General features: G+C 45.5%; 1 protein-coding gene across 2 annotated transcripts in view; it reads right to left on the bottom strand.

Annotated features, from left to right (window-relative positions):
• Positions 1 to 26,880, bottom strand: part of IL17RD (interleukin 17 receptor D) — an 83,085-nt gene that overhangs the window by 17,273 nt on the left and 38,932 nt on the right. For both annotated transcript variants that reach the window (XM_063645407.1, XM_055273211.2), the window contains exons 2-5: positions 14,299 to 14,356; positions 8,515 to 8,640; positions 4,022 to 4,140; positions 3,365 to 3,485 (exon numbers count right to left, since the gene is read on the bottom strand). In XM_063645407.1, the coding sequence (XP_063501477.1) occupies positions 3,365 to 3,482 (118 nt within the window). In that variant the 5' untranslated portion in view covers positions 3,483 to 3,485; positions 4,022 to 4,140; positions 8,515 to 8,640; positions 14,299 to 14,356. The remainder of the gene's footprint in view (positions 1 to 3,364; positions 3,486 to 4,021; positions 4,141 to 8,514; positions 8,641 to 14,298; positions 14,357 to 26,880) is intronic.

The raw sequence follows: 26,880 nt of genomic DNA, 5'->3' as shown, positions 1-26,880 counted from the left end.
AGGCTGGTGGCCAAGGGCAGCAGAGCTATGTTCATGCTACAGTCACGTGGAGGCTGTGTTTCAGCTGTAAACAGAAATGATGCCGGCCCCTACCCCGCTGTGGAGATGTTTAGACACAAGAGAACTTTGGAGTGGTCCTGGTAACTGCTGCAGGATTATTTTAACCTTCACTAGTATTCTAATTTAAGATGCTTTTGATGGTTTCTTGAAATGACATGTAGGCATATAAGTAGTAGTGTCAGCACTGAAAAGCAGGTACCAAAGCCAATAGCTTTGAAACAGAATCTAAACGCAGTAAAAACACAATGAGAGAGGCCAAACAGTTAGTCCACTATGCCATGCTGCTTGCTAACCCAGGGAAAGTCTCCATATAATGCCAAGAAAACTGAGGGCAGCATCAAAACCACAGTGCACTGAAATGGTGATAAATGTTTGCATTCCAGGAACACACCCCCTGCCTCCACCTTACCCCCAAATAGACACATTGATTCTATGCCAACAGGAAAAATTCATCTTAATTTACACTAATTTTGATTTAGGTGAGGCTTTCATAAACGCATTCCTTGAATCTTCTATCCGGTTATTATGTGCAAGTCATCTAGAGATGATGTGACATACACATGGTCTTTGCCCTATGGAATTTTATTTTAAGAATTATGAGGGCCAGGCGCGGTGGCTCATGCCTGTAATCCCAGCACTTTGGGAGGCCGAGGCGGGTGGATCATGAGGTCAGGAGATCAAGACCATCCTGGCTAACATGGTGAAACCCCGTTTCTACTAAAAATACAAAAAAATTAGCTGGACGTGGTGGCAGGCGCCTGTAGTCCCAGCTACTCAGGAGGCTGAGTCAGGAGAATGGCGTGAACCCAGGAGGTAGAGTTTGCAGTGAGCCGAGATCGCACCACTGCACTCCGGCCTGGGCGACAGAGCGAAACTCCATCTCAAAAGAAAAAAAAAATTATGAGACCGATTGTTAAAATAAGTTTGCTGCATAGAAAAAACCACAGTAAGAATTCTGCAGAGGGAAACATTGATGTAGGCTGGAGTCGTGAACAGAAACATCACAATGGATGAGGGCTGCAACCAGACCTCACAGGAGGGGATGTTGGACAGGACTGACCATCCAAAGCCTTGAATGACACAAAGACTGATTAGGAAGGCAAGAAGGAGCTGCTGCCTGTTGCAAGGTGACCAGCCACCAAAGTTTGAAAGCAGCAACTCAGGAAGATTAAAGAGATAACCTGTACAGAACAGAAGGTGAACAGACCCAGCACAGTGGGTGGTTGAGTTCAGAGCATGGATTCCAGAGTCAGACTTCTGGGGTTCAAATCCAACTCCCAGCAAGCCCTTCACCTTCTCTGTGTGGGATTCGACATCTAGTAAGTGGGGATGGTACGATTAAATTCTTTGTAGGGTATTTGGAGTTAATATTTGGAATGCCTTTAGAACAGGGCCTGGCACATGGACATTAAATAAACAGAACTTTCTAGAAAATAATTTTCTTTTTTTTTTTTTTTTTTTTTTTTGAGACGGAGTCTTGCTCTGTCGCCCAGGCTGGAGTGCAGTGGCGCAATCTCGGCTCGCTGCAAGCCCCGCCTCCCGGGTTCACGCCATTCTCCTGCCTCAGCCTCTCCGAGTAGCTGGGATTACAGGCGCCCACCACCACGCCCGGCTAATTTTTTTTGTATTTTTTTTAGTAGAGACGGGGTTTCACCGTGGTCTCGATCTCCTGACCTCATGATCCGCCAGCCTCGGCCCCCCAAAGTGCTGGGATTACAAGCGTGAGCCACCGCGCTTAATCTAGTCCTGAAAATGACAGGCCACCCTCCTGATAACAGGTAAAAGATGGAATCATTTCATGCTCCTACCCTTTACCACAAAATCAACTTACACTTTTTATTCCTTTTTTTTTGAGATGGAGTCTTGCTCTGTGGCCCAGGCTGGAGTGCAGGGGCACCATCTCAGCTCACTGCAACCTCCGCCTCCTGAGTTCAAGTGATTCTCCTGCCTCAGCCTCCTGAGAAGCTGGGATTACAGGCACATGCCACCACACCCGGCTAATTTTTGTATTTTTAGTAGAGACGGGGACCATGTTGACCAGGTTGGTCTCGAACTCCTGACTTCGTGATCTGCCTGCCTCGGCCTCCCAAAGTGCTGGGATTACAGGCGTGAGCCACTGCGCCAGGCCAGCTGTCTTTTTTAACTAGAAATGGGGTCTTGCTATGTTGCCCAGGCTGGCCTCAAACTCCTAGGCTCAAGCAATCCTCCTGCCTCAGGATTACAGGCATGAGCCACCGAGCCAGACCAATTTTTTTTCTTTAATCTAATCGTTTTGATACATGGCTGTGTTTTTTTTTTTTTTTTTTAGACGGAGGTTTGCTCTTTCACCCAGGCTGGAGTACAGTGGCTTGATCTCAGCTCACTGCAACCTCCACCTCCTGGGTTCAAGCAATTTTCCTGTCACAGCCTCCTGAGTAGCTGGGACTACAGATGCACGCCATGACGCCCGGCTAATTTTTGTATTTTTAGTAGAGACGGGGTTTCACCATATTTTTCAGGCTGGTCTCGAACTACTGACCTCAGGTGATTCACCCATCTTGGCCTCCCAAAGTGTTGGGATTACAGGCATGAGCCACCGCACCTGGCCAGCTGTCTTTTTTAACTAGAAATAGGGTCTTGCTATGTTGCCCAGGCTAGCCTCAAACTCGTGGGCTCAAGCGATCCTGCTGCCTCAGCATCTCAAATAGCCGAGAGCATAGGCGTGTGCTGTACCTGGTAATGCAGACTGTCTTAGCGGTGGTCACAGCATCCTCAAAAATATCAACTGTCAGGTCTGTTCTACAACAAGCCAGGAGTGGGTATATCTGGTTAGATGAGCAGTGTCTGTACCTAACCTTAATTCTAAAAAGTGCTTTTCTGGATGCTTTTCTCCTTGCCATGCTTGTTTCATACTAGTATTTGGCATGTTTTTTGTTTGTTTGTTTGTTTCCCCCTGAGATGGAATCTTGCTCTATAACTCACGCTAGAATGCAGTGGCCCAATCTCGGCTCACTGAAACCTCCGTCTCCTGGGTTCAAGCAATTCTCCTGCTTCAGCCTCCCGAGTAGTGGGATTACAGGCGCCCGCCACCACACCTGGCTAATTTTTGTATTTTTAGTGGAGACAGGGTTTCACCATGTTGGCCAGGTCGGTCTCGAACTCCCGACCTTGTGATCTGCCGCCTCGGCCTCCCAAAGTGCTGGGATTACAGGTGTGAGCCACTGCGCCTGGCCTTGGCACGTTCTTGAACACATTTCTATAGAAAAATCATTAAAAGCAGAGAAAAGTCTTCCCATGGGAACCAGGCAGGAAAGGCCATACTCACCTCGGGTTCTAAAGAAGAAAGGGTGGTAATTGCTTTCGTTTTTAATGGAAGGAAAAGGGACAACCTTTACAAAATAATCCGTTTCAAATTTCATATTCAGGAAAGGTTGAGATTCCATTCCCTAAAAGGGAACAAAAACACAGTGACATCATGGAGAAATTACTCACCCCTCCACCTTCATAAGGTCTTCGCTCCTACCCCAACTGCCACCCAGACACAACTCCAGAGCTGCAGGACGTGTTCCAGGGAAGCAGGAAGTCAGGTCTAGTTTCTGGACCAACTTGAGGTTTGGATCGCTTAACCATGAAGATGGACAATGCAGTCTGTTTTTTTGGCAAAGAACCCATGGCTTGTTAATACTGAACCTCAGAGTTGGGGGGCAGGGTGAGCCCACATACACTCTTTGGAGCACAAAGACACCTTCCAGGATCGCTGCTCCAGCAGTAACCCGAGAGGCATGTTTACACAGGGAGGTGCTGAAGAGTTTCCCTGGGAGTGTGGAGCAGGCTCAAGGTGCTGCTGTACCATTCTTGCCCACCTTGGCGGGTGGGGTGGACCCCATAGCCCCTCCTTCTCCAATTTCAGACTTTGAATACACTATTCAGGACCCTGGAACAATGGCATGTCTTCAGGAGCACATTCCCCAGTGTGACTTACAGTTCTTTTGAAGCTACTGTTGAGCTGCTTCGGATCCTTTAGAATCAGTTGTTGGCACTGTCTTCCCTCTGACTTCAGCTCCTCCAGTATTACCCGAAATCCTTTCAGGAATTCAATGCCTAAGCAAAGCAGAATGCTTTTATTAATAGTGAACCTAATTACTTCTGAACATACTCTTCTTCCTCCAAGATTACCATCTTCTCTACCTACACACCAGAGTTAAAGGAATTCTAACTCTGGCCAGGCTATCTGAGTCTATAGAATGGAAAAAACACATCCCCTGCATTCCTCTGGTAAAGACCAGGTGATTTTCTCCATCCCACCATTACTAATTAATCCCTAATCCAGCCAGCTATTTCATAAATACCTATTGCCTCTCTGGCATTAGGGTTCAAATATTTAGACTCCAGTTACAATTGGTCATAAAAAGTCTGAAGTGGAATATATAATTTCTAGGTCATTACACAGAATACATTCGGCTGATGATAATTCCCAGTGTTGACTAGGGAATCCCCCAAAACCATGTTTCCACTTTAAGTTTTAGCTCTACATTTTTTGGCACATCTCACTGAGCAACATACAAAATTCCCAACAAATTGTGTCTGCACCCAAGGGGTTCTGAGGCTTGAGATTAAATAGCTTAGGGGAATGCCTGTGTGATTTACAAAGCGGTTCTTGCTCTAATCATGCCTGAAAGGCAGACACCCAAGGGTTTGCCCAGTGTGTGCTCTTCATACAGCCTCCGAGGCCCCGAGACACCCACAGTGCTGCTGAAAGGCGCCAGCCCAGCCTCCTGCCACCTGAGCTCCCCCCACTGCACGTCCGACTAGATGCTTTCAAAAGGATTAAGCTCTGACGGCCACAAGCGCCAGCACCGGGGCTGTGTATCCCACAGAGACTGAAGTGGTCCAACTGCAGCTGGAGAGCCCCAAAGCCTGCCGCAATGGCGAGATATCGATTTCACATTCCTTCTGAACATTTTCAACCCTTCCCCTCCCAGGACAAAAGTAATTACACAGGATGCAATTAACCAAGTGGGAAATTTATTGATGATAAAGGCCAGGAAAATCTTTTTCTCTTTCAAATAGGTTCTCCGATCCTATAATTATTTGATGAAGAATACATATTTCTTGGTGAGTAGGGCAGAGGAGCAACAATTAGAGCTTCACATTTTAGGGTTTCAGAGTATTATTGTGCACAGGTATGGACTCTGCCATGTTGTATTTCAATTACAAAGCTTCCTGTGGGGGTGAAAGCCAGCTGAGCAACCGCCAGAGATTCAGACAAGGTGATGACAAAGTCCTTAGACCAACAACTATTTTAGATCTCATAAGACTTGCCTTTTGAGATCCAAAAAAACTTTTTAAAACAAATCCTCAGTATTAATACTAAGATTTAATTTACGCAACATTCCCAGAATGACTATTTAACAAAAGCCAGGTAATTAATACTATTAACAGCCATACATCTCACAATTACATAAAAATTCGTCAGTTGGGGCCGGGCGCGGTGACTCATGCCTGTAATCCCAGCACTTTGGGAGGCTGAGGCGGGCGAATCACGAGGTCAGGAGATCGAGACCACGGTGAAACGCCGTCCCTACTAAAAATACAAAAAAAAAAATTAGCCGGGCATGGTGGCAGGTGCCTGTAGTCCCAGCTACTCGGGAGGCTGAGTCAGGAGAATGGTGTGAACCCGGGAGGCGGAGCTTGCAGTGAGCCGAGATCGTGCCACTGCACTCCAGCCTGGGTGACAGAGAGACTTCGTCTCAAAAAAAAAAGAAAAAAGAAGGAAAAAAATTCATCAGTTGGGGTGGCAAGGGGTGGTTCTTGTTCTTATTTTTAAAAGATTAGTCTAAAACCCACTATGCCAAGGTTCTGAGGCCTAGGGAAGAGGCAGCAAACGTAATTCCTTTATCACTGTGACACATTACAGTACTATTAACACCTTGTCGTTATGTAATGATTAGTAATTTTATAGAGCAGCTTCCCATGAAAGAACTTACTTGCTCTCTCTCCCATCATTTAAACTCATCAAATCCTCCCAATAAACACAGGAGGAAGGTGTTATTATCCCCATTTTACAGATGAGGAAGTGAGGTTTATAGTAGCTAACTGGCTTGCCCAGGGTCACATAGGAATAAAATGACAGAGGTGAGATTCGAACCCAGAAGTGTCTAGCTCTCAGCCAGTGTTCTTAACTCACATGCTTTTCTACCTTCCAAGAAGTGTCCTTGATAGAACCTAACAGAAACTCTCCAGCCACCCCCACCCATAAATCAGCGTCCAGGAAAAGCAGACTTCTGCCCCCATTGGTCCATGTTCAGTTTTCCTGCCACCAGCTGACATCTCTTACTTTCATTCTAACAAGGGGGCCTGCAATTCATCAGGCCAACTCCTTAACCATTTAAGCCTTACATGGAATGACCACTTCCTTTTTATCTACAGAAAATGTTTTTAATCTTTAAATGTTAAGATAATATTATTTTTAGAAACCCCAGTAGGTTAAAACCCAGAAGTACTGATGTGGAGAAGTGGTTCCGCCCATGGGTCTGCTTCATCCTCCCTCTCCTGCAATCTGGCTCTTCTGAGATTTATCCTGTTCAGATTAAGAAATTCAGACTTTATTTTACTTCTCCCTTGGCCAGGTTTTCACAGACTTGTAACATCAGGTGGCAGTGTCAAAGCGGCAGTCCCGAGAACCAGGTTCTGATCTAATAGCAGCCACTATTCTTTGAGAGTTCTCTCTGAAAATGTACCATGTGTGTCTCTAACCATGAAGCAGTTCTCATCTCCCCTCTACAGATGGGGAAGCTGGGGTTCAGTGAGGTTCAAAGCCTCATGTGAAAGATCAATTCTGGGGGTTCAAACCCAGGCCCGTCTGAACAAATGGTCCCCTTCCTACGTCTCACACCTGGCTAACCCATTCTTTCCTGTGTATCTTCAATTCATTCAAGAGGACAAGCAGATTTAGCCCCAACCCGAATCTAGCCATATAATACAGGTTTGCTTTTTTCTTTTAGTTTTTTCTTTTATTTATTTATTTATTTATTTATTTATTTTTGAGACAGTTTCGCTCTTGTTGCCCAGGCTGGAGTGCAATGGTGCGATCTTGGCTCACTGCAACCTCTGCCTTGTGGGTTCAAGTGATTCTCCTGCCTCAGCCCCCTAAGTAGCTGGGATTACAGGCATGTGACACCACACCCAGCTGATTTTGTATTTTTAGTGGAGATGGGGTTTCACCAATGTTGGTCAGGCTGGTCTCAAACTCCTGACCTCAGGTGATCCACCTGCCTCAGCCTCCCTAAGTGCTGGAAATACAGGCATGAGCCACCACGCCCAGCCTGTTTTGTTTTATAAAGAGACAGGGTCTTGCTCTATAGCTCAGGCTGGAGTGCAGAGGCACGATAATCATAGCTAACTGTAGCATCAAACCCTGGGCTCAACTGATCCTCCTGCCTCAGCCTTCCAAGTAGCTAGGACTACAGACTTGTGCCACCATGCCCGGAAAATTTTTTAATCTTTTTGTAGAAATGGGGGTCTCACTTTGTTGCCCAGGATAGTCTCGAACTCCTGGCCTCAAATGATCCTCCCATCTCGGCCTCCCAAAGTGCTGAGATTACAGGTATGAGCCACCATGCTTGGCCTGCTTTTTTTTGTTCTTTTCTATTTTGTTTTTTTGGTTTACACAGTTTAAATAAAAATTCAAGCTGGGGGCAGGGCAGTGGCCTGTAATCCCAGCACTTTGGGAGGCCGAGGTGGGCAGATCATGAGGTCAGGAGTTTGAGACCAGCCTGGCCAACATGGTGAAACCCCATCTCTACTAAAAATACAAAAATTAGCTGGGTGTGGTGGCGGGCACTTATAATCCCAGCTACTCGGGCAGCTGAGGCAGGAGAATCGCCTGAAACTGGAAGGCGGAAGTTGCAGTGAGCCAAGATTGCGCCATTGCACTCCACCCTGGGTGAAAGAGCGAAACTCCATCTCAAAAAAAAAAAAAAATTCAATTTGTTGCCAACATTTAAAAATTCATTGATTTCATTGTTTTTCATGAACACTGGGATTTTCCTGAAAAATCACAACATGTGCCAATGCTGGGCTGGCATGTCTCTGTGTCCGCAGAGACTGCTAATGCTGGATGGCCATTATGCCCTTGGATGGGCCACGGGCTTTCTTGGCACTGCTGCCCTCCCACCCCTGACTAGGGCTGCGACAGAGGCCAAGACGTCAGTGCCATTTATTACTCACACAATATTACTTTTCAAGCCCATGTGAATAACAATAATAGTAGAAGAAACAAAAGACCATAGGACACAGCCTCAAGCCATGTGTATGCCCAGCAAATATATGCAACAAAGTGTATCTGTGCCCAATCCAACATAAGCCTCACTCACATCAAGACCTGCCTGGTTCCTGGAGACCATCATGTGGGACCTTTGCACTGGGCCCTATCCACCCAGGTTATCACCATGCACTCGATTTTTGACCACTCACCGAGGGCCCCTGGGGACCAAAGAATGGTGACTGCCACTTGGTCATGGCAAGCATACTGGCTGATAGTGATATTCTGGGCATCAGCAATCACGTGCTTCCCCACTGGATTCAAGTAGGTGGTACAATCTAGAGAGTAGGGAGAATGAGAACAGTTAAATTTAAAATTTCACTTTTATTTTCAGGTTCATCTTATCAAAATAAACAGGGCATGTCTGAAGGTGGCCAGATCCATTCTGTTAAAGATGTGTGCCTCAAAAGCCCAAATAAGACATGAGAGGTTAACTAATGCTTGGAAAACTGTAAGATGCTACAGAGGAATGATTTGTAGCACAACCACCACCACCCACTCATCCCATGTTAAATTCCAGGGCAGTGTTGGGAGGATCTTACACAGTATGGAGTTTGTGTGGGTACCTCGCATTAACTTTTTTTAAACCTAAATCAGTAATTACTTACATCAATTCAACCAATTTTCAGCATTAAAGAGTGATATGAAACAAAACAATCGCTAAATAACTTGGGCATTGTTTGTTTTTAGAAAAAACCTAGAGGGCCAGGTGATTGGGGGAAAGGAACTAACACTCAGATATGAATTCATAGGGGAGAGATTCTCAGCAAGATTCTTAACCCAGTTAGCACAAGCTACTAACTCAGTGACAAGTGATAAAGATGTTAACTATTATTGGTCAAAGGTAAAATTTTTGATGACACCACGTGTCATCAAAGACACCAGCAACCCCCAGTAAATCCAAGGCACCCCACATTGCTCAAAAAACAGAAGCCACACCAATCTTTGATTTTGCCTGAGGAGTTTACTCACTGCCACCTGTCAATGTAGCCATAGCAGCTGCACCACCTGGTTTTGCTAAATACACCTTCAAAATCTGCAAGTTTCCTAAAAAGCTGCCAAAAGCTTCCGGCCAGAATCAGGCTGTGACTTCAGAGAATGGCCATGAGCTGTTCTGGCCACTCTTGCAGGGAGAATCATTCACCATCCCCAGCAGACACCACTAGTAATTCTTATGCTGCTTCATCCCCATTTCTTTCTCAATGATCAAACTTGAACACCCTCTCTTTTAGTATCTGCTGCAAAAGATCATCAGTTCCATCAAACATCCAAACCTGTCCATTACCCTTCTGAAGCGAGGGTGTTTTTCTTTGGGATAAAGCATTCCAGGGGACTTTGTAAGAAGCTCTGTGAGTCTCCCTTTTTCTCCCTGTAGAGTCTCCCTGCACATTTCCCATTTTTATGAGTCAAAATGTTCATTACAGACATTGAAAAACCACAAAAGACTATAAGAAAAATATAAAAGGCATTCATAACCTCTTACCACACAGAGGTGCAATGAACATTCTAATGAATACCCTTCCAAGCCTTGTTTTAACATGCACATAATATTCCTCCTTTTAAATGTATTAAAGCATAACATACACACACTAAAACACACCCCCCATACTTGTAAAACTCCATCCTTCATGCTGCCTGTATTCTGCTTTATTGCCTGACTACATTAGGCACACTCCCTTCCTCCACTCAACTCCGTCAGCTTCAAAAACAGTCATATTTATATTTCTTCTTTTTTTTTTTTTTTTTTTGAGATGTAGTTTCACTCTTGTTGCCCAGGCTGGAGTGCAATGGCGCAATCTCGGCTCATGGCAACCTCTGCCTCCTGGGTTCAAGCGATTCTCCTGCCTCAGCCTCCCGAGTAGCTGGGATTACAGGCATGCACCACCATGCCTGGCTAATTTTTGTATTTTTAGTAGAGACGGGGTTTCTCCATGTTGGTCAGGCTGGTCTCGAACTCCCGACCTCAGGTGATCCACCCACCTCGGCCTCCAAAGTACTGAGATTACAGGCGTGAGCCACCACGCCTGGCCCATATTTACATTTCAATATTACTTCTTTCAAAGGATGTCAATAAAACCAAATTCTACTTCTAGTGAAAATTCACTCTCAAAGCAATCAACATATGTTCTCTGGGTAAAGAAGAGATTTTAAAATAGGAAAAAATTTATAACATCTCGTTTAACATCCTCACTATACAAATGAGGAAACTGCAGCTATGAAAGATCAGCTCTTACCACTTCTATCACAGCACAGAGCTTACTGCTACCAACATGAGTTCTGAATCAGAGGTGTTCAGCCTGCAAAAATCCTGGCTGAGACCAGCTTCCCAAAATATTAAAAAAAAAAAAAAAAAAGCAAGATCCTGTCATACTTGTAAAGTTCAAATATTTTGATTTATTGTGGTCCATAATGAAAGAGAATCAAACAGCTCTGAAAAGATGCATGAACAAGAGCAAATAATGGTTGTTGTTGTCATTCTTTGTTCATTCCTAATGCCAAAATTAGTACTGTTTGGGTTTCTGTAAATATAGTTATGCAATATGAAGTTTAAGATTTTTTTTTTTTTTTTTGAGACAGAATCTCGCTCTGTTGCCCAGGCTGGAGTGCAGTGGCATAATCTCAGCTCACTGCAACCTCCACCTCCTGGGTTCAAGCAATTCTCCTGTCTCAGCCTCCTGAGTAGCTGGGACTACAGGCACATGCCACCATGCCCAGCTAATTTTTGTATTTTTAGTAGAGACAGAGTTTCACCTTATTGGTTAGGTTGGTCTCGAACTCCTGACCTCAGATGATCCACCCGCTTTGGCCTCCCAAAGTGCTGGGATTACAGGCATGAGCCCAGCCAATATAAAGTCTAAGAATTAAGAAAATTTAATATAACCTACTTGGGCATACCACCTCAGAATGTAAAGGAAAAAACATGGAATTCAAGGCCAAAGGAGGCAGAGAGACTTATAAAATTTAATTTTGACTTAATGGCAAGACATTTTCTTCCTGTATAACATTAAATGACAAAGGAATACAAAAATACGATCTTTAGTAATTTTGTTCAAAACTCAGTAATTGTTCTTAGTTATTTCAAACAAGTTATTTCAGTAGACTAGTAACCAGTCAACTGAGCAGTAACAGGAACTTCCTTGTGGAAGACAGAAATATCTTTTTCAATGGAAAATATGGAATAAGTTTTTCTACACAGCCTGGATCCAATTATTAGCAAGTCCAAAGTTTTGGATTCTGGTTACAAAAACTTTACGTCCAAATGACATTTTCCCAAAATGCAATGAACTTCAAACGTCTCAGGAGTCAATACAAGCTGTGAATTAAATTTTAATTAAATGTTGAAGAATTAAAAAGAAAGTAATGACTAAGGGACAGGCATAGGTATGTGGGCCAAATATTTGGTATTATGAAGAAAACAGCAAGATACTTTAAAGTTTTACACAGAGAGATCCTCCTTCACAAACTCCATATTAAATTAGAGATACAAATGTTTGTTTGCAGCTGATGGGAAAATTCTGAACTCTTGAATGTAATACAAGATCTGCTAGGATCAAGAGCACATATTAGAAATTCACTTTGTAACTCAAAGAGATCCCTTCCATGTCTTTACTTAGCTGAACCAAGTATCATGGATGTGCAAATCTTTCATTAGCATCTACCCAGCATTTACCCAGAACATATATACACCACCAATGTGAGCTGCCTGAGTTGCACGTCTAAGTCCTCACTGATTAGCCTAAAATAGCCATGCCAGCAACTGTGGGTGTGAATCTGACACACATATATTTGTATCTTAAAACTGTTAGATTGTAACCGCAACTTTTACAATCCTGCTTTAGCAGTGATTTTTCCAGAGGCCTCAATGCAACCTAAGCCCTTTACTTACATTGATTCATAACCCTGTCCAAGAGATGAATCAGATGCCAGAAGTCACTAAATGTGAGTCAAATTCCTTTTTGTCATTTTTACTTGAATTATGGCTCATAAAGCTAAAATGATCACAATTCTATACAACTACCTTCTCATGAAGGAAAGGAGCTGCTTAGAAAAAGCACCCCCCATGCCCTTAGAAAACAATTCAGCCAGAAAGAGTCACCCTTTTTTGAGAGAAAGGGCAAAAAAATGGTGATTGCATTCCAACTCCAGTTGGACTGACTTCTACATTAATAGATATCAATTAATGAATGTACATTGCAGTCAGCTCCCAAGTTGAGCAGTTATAAGCATTACCTCATTTAAACCTCAAAATGATGCTAGAAGAAGGAAACTAGGTTTTATTTTAAAAGAGAAAACTGAAGCCTGGAGAAGTCAAATCACTAGCCACAGCTCATAGAACTGATAGGTGGGGCCAGGCACAGTGGCTCACACCTGTAATCCCAGCACTTTGGGAGGCAGAGGCACACAGATCACTTGAGGCCAGGAGTTCAAGACCAGCCTGGCTAACATGGCAAAACCCAGTCTCTACTAAAAATACAAAAACTAACTGGGTGTGTGGCCGGGCGCGGTGGCTCACTCCTGTAATCCCAGCACTTTGGGAGGCCGAGGCAGGAGGATAACAAGGTCAGGAGATCAAGACCATCCTGGCTAACACGGTGAAACCCCATTTCTACTAAAAATACAAAAAATTAGCCTGGCGTGGTGGTGGCAGGTGCCTGTAGTACCAGCTACTTGGGAGGCTGAGGCAGGAGAATGGCGTGGACCCGGGAGGCGGAGCTTGCAGTGAGCCAAGATCGTGCCACTGCACTCCAGCCTAGGCGACAGAGAAAAAAAAAAAAAAAAACTAACTGGGTGTGGTGGCATGCACCTGTAATCCCAGCTGCTCAGGAGGCTGAGGCATGAGAATCGCTTGAACCCAGGAGGTGGAAGTTGCAGTGAGCAGAGATCACGCCACTACACTCCAGCCTGGGTGACAGAGTGAGACTCTATCTCAAAAAAAAAAAAGAAAGAAAAGAAAAAAGAACTGATAGATGGGGAACTGGGGTTGGAGCCCAGGCCCGGTCAGCGATGGCCAACCAACTGCAGACTGCAGATCCCTGGCCCATCTGGAACCCAGATTCACACAGATTCACCTTGTGTGAATTTCACACAGATTTACTCTGTGTAAAATTTTAAAAATAACTGCCATTATTAAAAAATGTTTACACAAGGGCCGGGCGCGGTGGCTCAAGCCTGTAATCCCAGCACTTTGGGAGGCCGAGGCGGGTGGATCACGAGGTCAGGAGATCGAGACCATCCTGGCTAACACAGTGAAACCCCGTCTCTACTAAAAAATACAAAAAATTAGCCGGGCGTGTTGGCGGGCGCCTGTGGTCCCAGCTACTCGGGAGGCTGAGGCAGGAGAATGGCGTGAACCCAGGAGGTGGAGGTTGTGGTGAGCCGAGATCGCGCCACTGCACTCCAGCCTGGGGGACAGAGAAAGACTCCGTCTCAAAAAAAAAAAAAAAAGTTTACACAAAAAGCACAGATTTCCCACTATTCTTGGAAATCAATTTGCTACCTTCAGTGGGAATTCCTCATGGCCACAATATTTGGAATTAAGGAGTCAAGGCTCCCCTCAGACTAGATATGAGCTATCCAGTTTGCCATACTGTCCACCATTCCCTAGCACCCTGCACTGGGGCAACTTTGTTTATGTGTTCCTTGCTGGGCCATACTGGCAGCTATGTCCTTAACAACACATGCAGATAAACCCCAAGGAACACAGGGAAAGTCTCCTTACACAACTTTTCTGAACAATGGAAGACACTTGACCTGGTCAAGCTCCCAAATACTTGAGTGGCTTAATTGAGACTGAGCTGCTTTAGCTATTGACAAACCTGAACAGGTTCAGAAAATTCATCAACCCCAAGACTGCAGCGTCCTTGATTAAGCATGGCTATGTAATCTCTAGATGACTCAAAGGGCTCCATTCTTCGGCAATAAAGGCGGTTACTTACTGTCATATTTGAAGGTGATGTTGTACAGCCCACTGTTTCTGCTGGCCGGCCCCACTCCCTGTGGGAAAACAAGAGAACATGATGCAGAGTGAAGCCAATTTGCTCTTCCAACACAAATCCCCATGGAGTCCAAATGCAGGCAGCACTGCTGAGACCCAGGGTCATGCCAGTCCCCGGACATCATGCACCACTCTTTCTGCCCGCTTCATGGCCCCCCACAGCTGTCAAACTCCCGCCAGCCCAGGAGATTCCTAACTGCCAGGCCATAGGGATCATGAGCACTTACTTCCCCTAAAACAATAAGGGTAGGCTGTTCTATGTTTAGGGGTTAAATAATAATTCATTAACAGTAAAATTGGGAGAGAGACCAAGAGCTGCCAGCTGGAGCCCTTCCAGTTAGATCCACTTTGAGCACTGATTGGTTATAAAATTCATCTACTCCAGATGCCCTCATCGCAAGCTCTATTAAGCCATGACAGATAGGCAATTCCTCAACTCTAAGGAAACTGGTTTCTCATTTCAAGACTTGGAATGAGTGTGGGAATAAGCTGTTACTTTTAATGAGAAAATTCTTCACTGCATCCATACCTATGCTTGGAATACATAGCGTGGGTCATAAAAGAAAAAGAAAAAAGACTTTAAAAGGCCTAACTCTTACTCTTGGTGATGTGGCCGTCAGCCATCTGCACTCTTAATACCAGGGCTAACAACTGTGCCAGACTTCCCACTTTAATTATAGCATCCACAGAGTGAGCCCCGGAATCCTCCCGTTGACCCTGCCTTTTCCACCACTTACCCATCATGAGAAAGAGCAGCTACAGATCTACCAACTCTTAATTTAACTGTTTCTGTAATACTCTGCAAATGTGCCGTTCAGCATTAATCACAGAATTCTCCAAAATATGTTAATTCTGAAATGCTAAATGATGGGAAAATATTCCAGCCACACAGCTAAAGTTTCCACTTAACAAGAAGGATGTTGGAGGGAATCATATGCTGTCAGCCTGGCATTTAATGGGCAATTGTTACACCAAAACAAAATGTGGAGAACACTTCTGATGGAGCCCAGGGTTTTCAGCCACAACCACATGACATCCATATGCCACAGGCATGTTCAGGTGCTTATCCTGAAGCCAGGAACACCCACTGAAAGTGTATCCCTGAACTCAGATATACATGGGCCTTGGGAAAGCACAACTGGGCAGAGAGGGGCACATGGACACACCACCCATCCCCCACTCTAAGGTGAGGAATAAGTAACAGAAAACCTAAATCCACACGGCACACCAGCCCACAATCTACTGAAGCTCCCCTTCTTCATAGTTCACCTTCCTTCTCCAGCTTTCCTCCTTCTAGCCTCTCTTCCCCACATATATAAGATTCCAGAATTCCTCACCTGAACTAAAACACTTTGGAAAGTGTTGTGAACTTATTAAAATCCTAAGAGTGTCTACAACTGCTTAGGGACAAGACCACAGTTTGTGCAACTAAAGGCTGCTCAACCTGCAGATGGCAGACACCAGAGTAACACAACCAGGTAGGTGACCAGGAACGAGACAATCCAATCCCCCAAGACCAAAGCCCAAGATCCCCAAATCACACTGTTCTGTGCTCTTATAAGTCCCCAAGACATAAACTCACTCCCCATCTATTAGGAGCCAGACATTATGCTAGCTATGCTGGCAAACAAAACAGCCACTGTCCCTGCCCTCATGAAATGAATTAACATGGGGTTCATTATTTCAAAGAAGATTAAATGGATAGGTAGATTATATCCTAGGCATGCAGACAAATTTCAAATCACACCCTGGCCCTCCAAGAATGCCCAGTTTAGATGGCAAAACAAGGTATATATAGCAAGGGTGAAAGAGCCCGGCATAAGTAAGTACAGTGTATGAAATGCCACAAGACAGCCCTTGAGTAAGGATGAATGAAGGATGGGTAAGACAACAGATTCCAGAAGCTTAACAGGGAGAAGGATAACTGGGCTAGAATGAAGAGGAAAGCAGAGTAGCATCATGGGAGGAAAAGAAAACTATAATCTAGAAGCCAAGGTTAGTACCTCAATCCTCCCATCCTCCACCGGATGCCAGATGGCAAACCACTCTACTCTAGGGGTCCCCAACCACCGGGCTGGTCCCCAACCACCCTGGACTGGTCCTGGTTCATGGCCTGTTAGGAGCCAGGCCGCACAGCAGGAGGTGGGCGGTGGGCGAGCATTACCACCTGAGCTCTGACTCCTGTCAGATCAGCAGTGGCACTGGATTCTCATAGGAGCACAAACCCTATTGTGAACTGTGCATGCGAGGGATCTAAAGCTCTGTGCTCCTTATGAGAACCTAACTAATGCCTGATGATCTGAGGTGGAACAGTCTGATCCCAAAACCATCCCCCACTGACCCCCCAGTGCATGGAAAAGTTATCTTCCACAAAACTAGTCCCTGGTGCTAAAAAGGTTGGGGACCGCTGCTCTACACCACTGGGTCTCCTGGATTTTTTTTTTTTTTTTAAAGAATTTACATGGCTTTCCTCTAGGAGGTGGTTTTGAGGAAGATCAAATGAAGCCAGGTACAGGAGGGACTTCTCAAAAAGGAAACACATTCCATCTAACACTATGCTCCCTAGTGCGTAGGGACCCTGGCAACCAATCACCTTACTTGTCAGACGTAGCTTTTTTTTTTGTTCCAGTTCCCTTATATTTCTTTTGTTTGTTTCCTCTTATTCCTATTGCAACATGTTATTTGCAGGTATTTATTGGGCAATGGCCAATGCATTGTGGAAAGGAGCCCAAGACAGTGAGGTGTGCTATGCCATGCATTCAAGAACCTAAATCCCTCCAAATAAAGTATCTGTGATGTGTGTGGAGCTGTTCAGAGGGGGGTCCAGTGAGGCTGGCCTGGAAGGAAGGTGAAGCTTACCTGTGGCATCCATTCACTCTCTGCTGAGCATTCCACCTTGGCCTAAGACTCACAAGGCTGGGCACTCAGCTATGAACCAGACCCAGGTCTTGACCTCAAGGGGCTCTGGCCATGTGCATATCTGCCCTCGCTCCCCTGCTTTGAGCCCTTCACTGGCTCCCTGTCCCTCCAGATCATTCCTGACATGACACCTGCCTACCTTCCCAGTCACTCCCTCTTGCACCTTCTAAACCCTTTGGGCACTGCAGTTCTGCTTGGAAAATGTCCTTGGGCATGCCTGCATTCTCAGAATCCCCTCCTCTTCTCTTCCTATCACCCAGGTCCCCTCCCCTGATGGGCTGCTTGCTGCATCACACTGTGTTCCTGACATATCGGTCTGCCTGCTACTCACTTGAGGGGAACATGGTAATTCATTCCCACAATTTGAGTAGCATGGCACTTTTAGGGATGTAGATGCAAAATGGTAGTTCCAATTCCACAGAAAATCAGAGATCATAAGACCCTGTGGCCATCCAAGCCTGGTCATGGAGCTCAGAAGCAGGAGAAAACATCCCAGGTATTAGTTCTTACATGCATTTTAAAGACCTTTTGGCTGGGCGTGGTGGCTCACACCTGTAATCTCAGCACTTTGGGAGGCCGAGGCAGGTGGATCACCTGAAGTTAGGAATTCGAGACCAGCCAACAGTGAACATGGTGAAACCCCATCTCTACTAAAAATACAAAAAATTAACTGGGTGTAGTGGTGGGCGCCTGTAATCCCAGCTACTTGGGAGGCTGAGGCAGGAGAATCGCTTGAACCCAGGAGGCGGAGGTTGCAGTGAGCCAAGATCACGCCATTGCACTCCATCCTGGGTGACAAGAACAAAACTCCATCTCAAACAAACAAACAAACAAAAACCTTTCGTTCCTGGAATTCCTTAAGTGCACAGCTTCTCAGCACATGCATCACAGATGCTCTATCAGGCTGTCCTTAGCTCAACACCCAAATAATGCTTCAGCTGCTCTAGAGCCCTCAGAAACCACCTTAGCAATGGTATTCCAGGCTAGCCCATGGTGCACTTCTATTTTCTTTATACCTCAGGATAGATAGAATGATAGCCCCTTAAACATGTCCACATTCTAGTCCCCAGAACCTGTGACTATACTATTTTACAGAGCAAAAGGGACTATGGAGATGTAATTAAGTTCAAGTATCCTGAGATGGGGAGAGTATTCTGGGTTATCCAAGTGGACCCAATAACCACAAGGGTCTTTGTAAGAGGGAGACAGAAGGGTCAGAATCAGAGAAAGACATGTGACAATGGAAAGAGGAGAGAGAGAAAGAGAGATCCATTTGAAGTATTGGTTTTGAGGACGGAGGAAGGAGGAGCTAAGGAGCCACAGAAAGCAGGCGGCCTCTGGAGACTGAAAAAGGCAAGGAATGGATCCTCCCCTACAGCCTCCAGGAGGAGCCAGCGCAGCCAACACTTTGATTTTGGCCACATTAAGATCCATTTTAGAATTCTGACCTCCAGAACTATAATAAGACAATAAAGGTATGTCATTTTAAGCTACTAAGGTTTTGGTAATTTATTATAGAAGCAACTGAAAGCTAATATACACTCATGTAATTTCAGCTGCAATATGGATAAAATAGACCTCTATGTCACACACACATGGCACATGCTGCCATTCCTCCACCCTGCCCCCCAACACCCGGAGCTGATCCCTGTCCTTGTGTTCTCCCCAACCCAAGCTTCAGGCAGGCATAGAACATGGACCCATCAGAGCTGCTGCTTCAGATTCTACTGTCCTAGATGCAGGCTTCTGTGGGCTGACCTGGGGCTGACCCCCAGAAGTAGAGAAGTGGTTAAGACAGTGGGTTTTGGAGTTATGCAGATGTGTCTAAACCACCAGCTTTCCAGCTGTGTGACTCTGGGTAAATTTCTGAACCTCCCTGATCTATAAAGTATTTGAATAGGCTGGGTGCAATGGCTCACACCTGTAATCCCAGCACTTTGGGAGGCCAAGGTGGGCGGATCACCTGAGGTCAGGAGTTTGAGAGTAGCCTGGCCAACATGGTAAAACCCCGTCTCTACTAAAAATACAAAAATTAGCCAGGCATGGTGGTGGGTGCCTGTAATCCCAGCTACTTGGAAGGCTAAGGCAGGATAATTGCTTGAATCTGGGAGGTGGAGGTTGCAGTGAGCCAAGATCGCGCCATTTCACTCCAGGCTGGGCAAAAAGAGTGAGGCTCCAACTCAAAAGAAAAAAAAAAGTGTTTGAATAAAAGTTTGTGGAAAGTACGGTGTGAGATGACATATATCAAGTGCTCAGCATAGCATCTGACACACAATAAACTCAGAAATGTTTACGTCATCCTTCCCAAGAAGGTTACTGCCTCAATAAGCAGGTGAGAGTTGTACTGCAGGACAAGTTACAAAGAGATACATGAGGCAGACTGGAGAAGGGTCACAGGTGGTGCATTTCCTAGGTATCATCTGTCTTCTGCATCCAGAACCTTGGAGGATTGTGGAAGATAAGACAGACAGACAGGTCAGGGCAAGGTATTGGTAGGCACTGATCACCAGACTAAAATGCATTTAACAGATGGTCACTGAGGCCCAGTAACTCCAGTTTTGTTAAGGGCATAGGTTGGATTGGAAAAGGAGAGGCTGAAGACAGAGCCCAGGAGACAGCCCTCAAAACCCCTGCCTACAGTCCTGGGCCTGACACATAGTCCTTGATAAGTTTTCTGCCTGAATAAATGAATGCATTATTAAGCCAAGTAATATACCCCAAGAACTTAGCTTGGTGTTACACTGATTTATGGGCTTAGAATGAGGGCCCACACTAAGAGAAAACAGATAAGGCAACTTACAAGGCTGTTGACCAGCTTTGTAAACTGTTCTTCAAGAAACAATCCCAAGCTTTTAGCTACTATACCATTTTTGATATTTAATGAGCTGACGATTAAAAATACTTGTTTGTTGCCTGTTACTTAAAAACTATAAATGCCAATGCAGTGGCCTCAGGGTGCCACATTCTTAGTTAATTAAGCACCCCCATTTGCTGCACTAACGGGTGGCTTTTAATTTGTTCCAAAAGGAGCTAAGCAGCAAGCCCCGGCTGCCTGGAGTGCTGCTATGAAATTCCTTTGGTTGGTGCTCTATGGTCAGTAGGGACGGAAGCAGCAAATGGGAACATAATGGAGAAAACATCTTTAACTCAGGAAGGGAGGGGAGGATAACCCTTAAGTGCTCTAAAGGAATAAAATTCAAAAGCTACAAACCCACACCATGCTCCAGCCATATGGCAAAGAAGCAAAGGCCTGGATACAGAGAGGCCGGCAGCAGAGCAGGATCCACAGGCAGCAGCCAGGGGCAGCCATGAAGGTGATCAGACGGCCAACTTCCTGAGGGGCCTTCGGGCATTCTAAGCCATTTGAAGACACTAACTTCCCAGAGCAACATTTCCAATTCACCTCCAGCATAGCTTAACTGCCATTTTGGAAAAATGCATTTCAACAAGAACTGTGCTAAATATAGCACCCCTCTTCCAGTGGAAGGCAGGCCAAACTTTCAAATCAAGTAAGGAACTTTCAGAAAGCCAGTAATGTTTTAGTGAACAGAGTGAGTGAAAATTTAAATAAGAGCATTTGCACAAAGAACTGAGAAGACTTTCTTTTTTTTTGAGATGGAGTCTTGCTTTGTTGCCTAGGCTGGAGTGCAGTGGTGCGATCTCGGCTCACTGCAACCTCTGCCTCCCAGGTTCAAGTGATCCTACCCTCTCAGCCTCCCAAGTAGCTGGGATTACAGGTGCCCACCACCATGCCTGGCTAATTTTTGTATTTGTAGTAGAGACAGAGTTTCGCCATGTTGGTCAGGCTGGTCTCAAACTCCTGACCTCAGGTGATCCACTCGCCTTGGCCTCCCAAAGTGCTGGTATTACAGGCATGAGCCACTGCGCCCGGCCGGAAGATGGGTTTTTTTAAAGGTACGTCTAGTAACTACTTAAAACTGAGGCCAACTCATATATATATATATATATATATATATATATATATATATATATATAAAATTTTTTGTGTGTGAGATAGAGTCTTGCTTCATTGCCCAGGCTGGAGTGCAATAGCGTGATCTTGGCTCACTGCAGTCTCCACCTCCTGGGTTTAAGAGATTTTTTTGCCTCAGCTTCCCAAGTAGCTGGATTACAGGCGCCCACCACCATGTCTGGCTAATTTTTGTATTTTTAGTAGAGACGGGTGTTTCCCCATGTTAGCCTGGTCTCGAACTCCTGATCTCAAGAGATCTGCCCGCCTTGGCCTCCCAAAGTGCTGGGATTACAGGTGTGAGCCACCAGGCCCGGGCATACTTTCTGTTTTTCTATAACGTTTTCTCCATCTTGGGCTTCCACAGTTTAACAGCAGACAGTGCTGTGAGGCTTAAAATGTACAACGGGACTAACATCTTTGTCTCTGACCAATGGACATAAGAAGGGTGAGACGAAGCAGAATATGGGGCCATTTGACTCCATGCCAGTTCGGATGGTTTCCTAAACAAAGATAGACCCCACTTACTTCAGTTCAAACCTTTAACAACAACAAAAAGTCGGCAAAGGCAGAGAAGCCCCAGGTGATGTAAGCTGAAGAGAATGCTGATGAACGCAAAACACAGGGAAAATAAATCAAAAGCCAGCCTGGGCCTGGATCTATTCAAGATATTCCCTCCACATTCCCAGGAGCTGTTCTCTCTCTCTCTCTCTCTCTCTCAAATTGAGATGCAACCAACTTCAGAAATGAAGGATGCCAGCAGTCTGATTTGGAGGTGAGCTCTTGGATGCGTAGCAAGGAACACACAAGCTCTTGGGGTGTGCTGCTGGGTTCCAACCAGCAATAACCACATTGGCCCAAAAAGACCCAGAGATCTTAAGCTAATTAAAGAGATTTGCTCGGGGAGGTAGGAAATCACTACTCCAGAGCACGGCCTGTGCACCAGACCAAAGCCATAATCATGATTCATCTCTGACATGTTGCTAATCAGCACACACATGTTCCTAATTTCATGCTCTCCAAAGGAAAGCTGAAGGGACAATTGTTTCTGAGCTCTAACATGAGGCCAACCCATGCCAAGTTACCATGTGTCCTGCTTATCAAACTGAAAGCTCTAGTTTTCATCCAAATTTCTTTTCACTATCCCACCCCTCCACCCACTCTGCCCCCCGAAATCCATTCACTAAAAGTATATTAGGACATTGGTGTGAGTTGTTTCTCCGACAGCAACTTCTCTAAATGATGGTGGCCTGAATGGAACTGCATATATTTTTTAATGTTCTTCCCCACGCCTGACTTTATGATTTTCTTATTGCTTTGCCACTGGAACCAGCCGTGCAGCTAAAGCCCAGAGATATCAACACAGACACATACACACGCAATGCACACAAGCAAACTTTCTCCCTGGGTTTAAAAACAAGGCAAAACAAAGTTGAGCAGTCTCTTTAGTTCTCACAAAGCAAAAACTCAAGTACTTTTTCCAATTAGTCTGTTAAGGATCTGGGCCGTGTGTTCTCCCATGGCTGATACTCACAAATAGACAGGATTGTTCCATTTTTCCAATTCCGAAAACGTTAGAGACAAGCTATAAAACATGCCTCTGGACAGAGAGCCAGACCTTTCCCTCTGCTTCGCACACCACTCCCATCCAGTCAAATGAGAACCGCATGTTAGAGAACTGGCATCTTCAAGGTAACGGTCAACCCATCTGTAGTTTAAAAAGCATACACAGACTCAGATTCTAACTGTGTCTGTGTATGCTTTTTCCATAAATACTGGGTACAAAGAGGAAGCAAACAACCAACCACCCAAATACCCACCCAGCAAATCGGCTACTGACTCACTCTCACTTAGCTGTGAAAGGAACAGTTACAAAGACTTCACTCCAGAAGCCGAAAAAGTCTCTTCCTACGAGGGCAAAATAGTGATTAGACAATAGAGGAAAACTTAAAGCTATAAACATGATTGTTATGCCTAAGGTGAGAGGAAATGTTCAGATCAGAACACAACTACTAATGAAAAGCCTTAGGACCACACAGAGAGGTGCACCAAATTGTGCCGACTTCAAATACCACTGTTTCCGAGGCCGGGGGACTGAGTCTCCAAATACTATGTCACATCTGGAATTCTGCTTTTACAGCACAAATGCCTGTAGAAGTGGGGGATTGTGATGTTGCCATGGGGACCCAGCCTCCTCCACCCCAACAGGTCCCCGGCAAGCCCCACACACGTTTCCTTCAAGGTGGATTTCGCATATTTGGAAATTATGGAAGGCCATCCTTTTAGGTTTCAGTGTTAATGGAAACATTACAGGACATGCTAGAAAGCAAGGCAACCCCTTCTGTCAGCCGATTAAGTCTGTCCACATGGTGGTCTCGGACAGAAAAACCTTAAAATAACAGTGGGAAGCAGTAAGTCAGCATTAGGCCCTTTTTCAAAATTTGTGGCTTTCCCCCACTTTCTCTAAGAAGGAGACAGGCTTCAAGCATCCTTTTAAACTCTCCTGTTCTCTAGCTGCAAAAATCCAAGTTAACCAACCTGTGCTCAAAACTGCCTGCCATTGGTAGCCCACCTCAGGCTCCAGGTAGCCTTGCCTTTGCTGAACTGAACCTCTAATCCCACCCTGCAGGACTACTGGCCAAGGCAGGGTGTATTTGCTTTTAATTACTGATGACCCTGTTTTTAAGAAGAAAAGTTTACTAGAACCTTTGGAGAATCCTGTGAAAAATAATCCTTACCCAATTTCCCCCAGAAACTTTTCATACACAATTTTGGGAGGTTCTCAGAGCTCATGAAGGCCACCCAAGGGCCTCTGAGGGGTTCACAGGCCCCCAGGTCCAAAGCCATGTTTAGATGCAAAAAATCCCGAGACCCCACTTAGAAATCAAAGGGTGCATCTTGGTTTTGCCAGTTCCCTGGGATGCAGACCCTCCAACTACCTCTTCAGGTGTGAATTCAGATAGCAACATATAAAATATCCACACATATACCATAACCACCCTTGGGTGACCCTAGCTGGTTCTCTCTGTCCTCCAAGAGCGAATATTCTCCCATTCATTCTGACTAGAATGTTCTAAGCTAAAGCCTGAGTGACCCTTCTAATAAGTATCTGCCTCTCTCTGCAAGGTCTGGCCTTTCCCAGAAGCTTTCCCGAGGAGAGGGAAGAATCAGCCCAGAGGTGAAGCCACAGTCACCAAGCTCTGATGGGCAGATGGGAGGAGAAACAGGAGTAAAGCCTCCTGTTTCACGGTCCTGCCTGGCCCAGGGGTGACACTCACGGTGTGACCTCCTGATCAAACGATTTCCATCTAGTCTCTTAGATAGCAAGTCCTGAAACAACCCCCTGAGATGCAGCCAGGGTTTCTGAGTGCCTTTGAGTGTGTGTGTTGTCAGTATGTGTGCCCAGCCACAAAGCCAACAACAACAACAAAAAAGCACCAGGAAGTCTGCAGTGCCGGCTCCAGGTGTTAACACTTAGCGCATCCTGCCCAGCCCCCTCCAGCTTGAGGCCGGCCGCCTGGGAGCCGGACACAGCAATTAGACCCTTCCCGGGCGAGGCGCCTTTGTCCCCTCGCTAACATCATTAGTGTCTGACTTCCTGTGCACAACGGGGCCTCCCGGGGGGCAATCGCCGGCTGACCGGGGCAAGGCATTAGACTTCCTTTGTCAAAGACCCTTAAATGTTAACAAGCATGTGAACAAGCTTCCCCTCCCCCACCCCCTCCCACCTCAGCTGTTCCTCCAGCCCACCACTCTCAACTGTCTTGGTTCTCCCCAAGCTGTGGGAATCCCAGTTACTTGGGAGAAATATCAAGTCTCAATGTTGGGCGAGCAGCACTGCCTTTCTACAGAAAAAGCCTCCAAACCTGATTTCCTAGAAACTTTCAGTATAAGCATGCAACTCACACTCGCTGAGTGCCCACTGGTTACAATGGCTGTGTAACAACCGTCCTGCCTTAAGAAGGGTGAAACAAAGAAAGTTTAAAGTATTCAGCCAACCGGAGTCCCAGGCTGTGCCACAACCAGCCCAATGCCCATCAACCATAGGCGCACTCTGTTCATGTGTTCATGGACTGAAATGCAAAGTTTGGCCTCAAGATGCAAGGACTTTGAAGGTTTGAGTGATATCCTGAGGCCTTCAGAAAAACACTGGTGAGATCTGAAAACGGGGTGAGTGTGAGTTGCTATATAGCTGCAATCCTACCATCATCCCTCTCTTGGCAATACTATCACCACCAAGGCCAAAATCACTTTGCTCTCATTTACCCCTCATTACCGAGAGTCACAGCTTTTTATCTGGGGGAGAACTGTGGTGCATGTGTGCACACACACTGGCACACGGTATTTTCAGGAGGCTTCTGGACCGCTGAAGCCCCCAGACCTCTCACCTGCCTTACAGTCCAGCTCCACTCAATAGCTTGATAGCTTAAAGCCACGTCTGTTGAATAATTAGAGAGTGGTTTTACTTTGGTGATTAAAAAACAAAATTCAGGCCAGCCACGGTGGCCTCATACCTGTAATCCCAGCATTTGGGGAGGCGGAGGCCAGCGGATTGCTGGAGCTCAGGAGTTTAAGAGCAGCCTGGACAAAACGGTGAAACCCATTCTACAAAAAGTACAAAAATATTAGCCAGACATGGTGGTACACACCTGTAGTCCCAGCTACTCAGGAGGCTGAGGCAGGGGGATCGCTTGAGCCAAGGAGGTTGTAAGCCAAGGAGGTTGTGACTGTAGTGAGCCAAGATCACACCACCGCACTCCAGACTGGGTGACAGAGCAAGACACTGTAAAACAAGGGCCGGGCGCAGCGGCTCACATTTGTAATTCCAGCACTTTGGGAGGTCGAAGCTGGGGGATCACAAGGTCAGGAGTTCGAGACCAGCCTGGCCAACATGGCTAATAATACAAAAAAAAATTTAGCTGGGCGTGGTGGCACCCGCCTGTAATCCCAGCTCCTCAGAAGGCTGAGACACGAGAATCGTTGGAACCCAGGAGGCGGAGGTTGCAGTGAGCCAAGATCGCACCACTGCACTCCAGCCTCGGCCACAGAGTAAGACTCCGTCTCAAAAACAACAACAAAAACAAACAAAAAATTCTAATGGGGGAGGGAAGTGGTTGATGTAAAATCTCCATTTTAAATAGAATTCTTGGATTAATGCCATCCAACTATAATCCTTTATAGGCAGTATTTGTTACAACTCAGTAACTGAACACTTTGTCCAAGATGCTGGGACTCATGAACTTTACAAAGTAGAAACATGAAAGGCAACCACTTACGCTGTTGAGCACATAAACCCATCAAGAGAGTGGTATCGATCACTTTTCAGATCACAGGTGACAACAGTTATGTCTGCAGCCAAGTCAGTTGCACTGAATCAAGATAAAAAGTGAACTAGGATGTGGCTAATTCTTATTCTTTTTTTTTTTTTCATCACTGAGTGTGGAGGAAAATACTCACAGTATCCACTAGATAAAGAAAACAGCTGATTTTCCCACTCCTGCTCAACTGCCTTTGCAGAGTATGGTATTTGTGGTCAACACACAAAACTAAGTTAGGTTTGGGATATATTTTATAATATCTGTGCATGAGCCACTATGAAGGATAATCTAAAATTCCAACTTTCCAAAATGAATA

This window comes from Symphalangus syndactylus, chromosome 1 (assembly GCF_028878055.3).
Source record: "Symphalangus syndactylus isolate Jambi chromosome 1, NHGRI_mSymSyn1-v2.1_pri, whole genome shotgun sequence".
Lineage (NCBI taxonomy): Eukaryota > Metazoa > Chordata > Mammalia > Primates > Hylobatidae > Symphalangus > Symphalangus syndactylus.
This window is presented reverse-complemented; position numbering and strand designations above follow the sequence as displayed.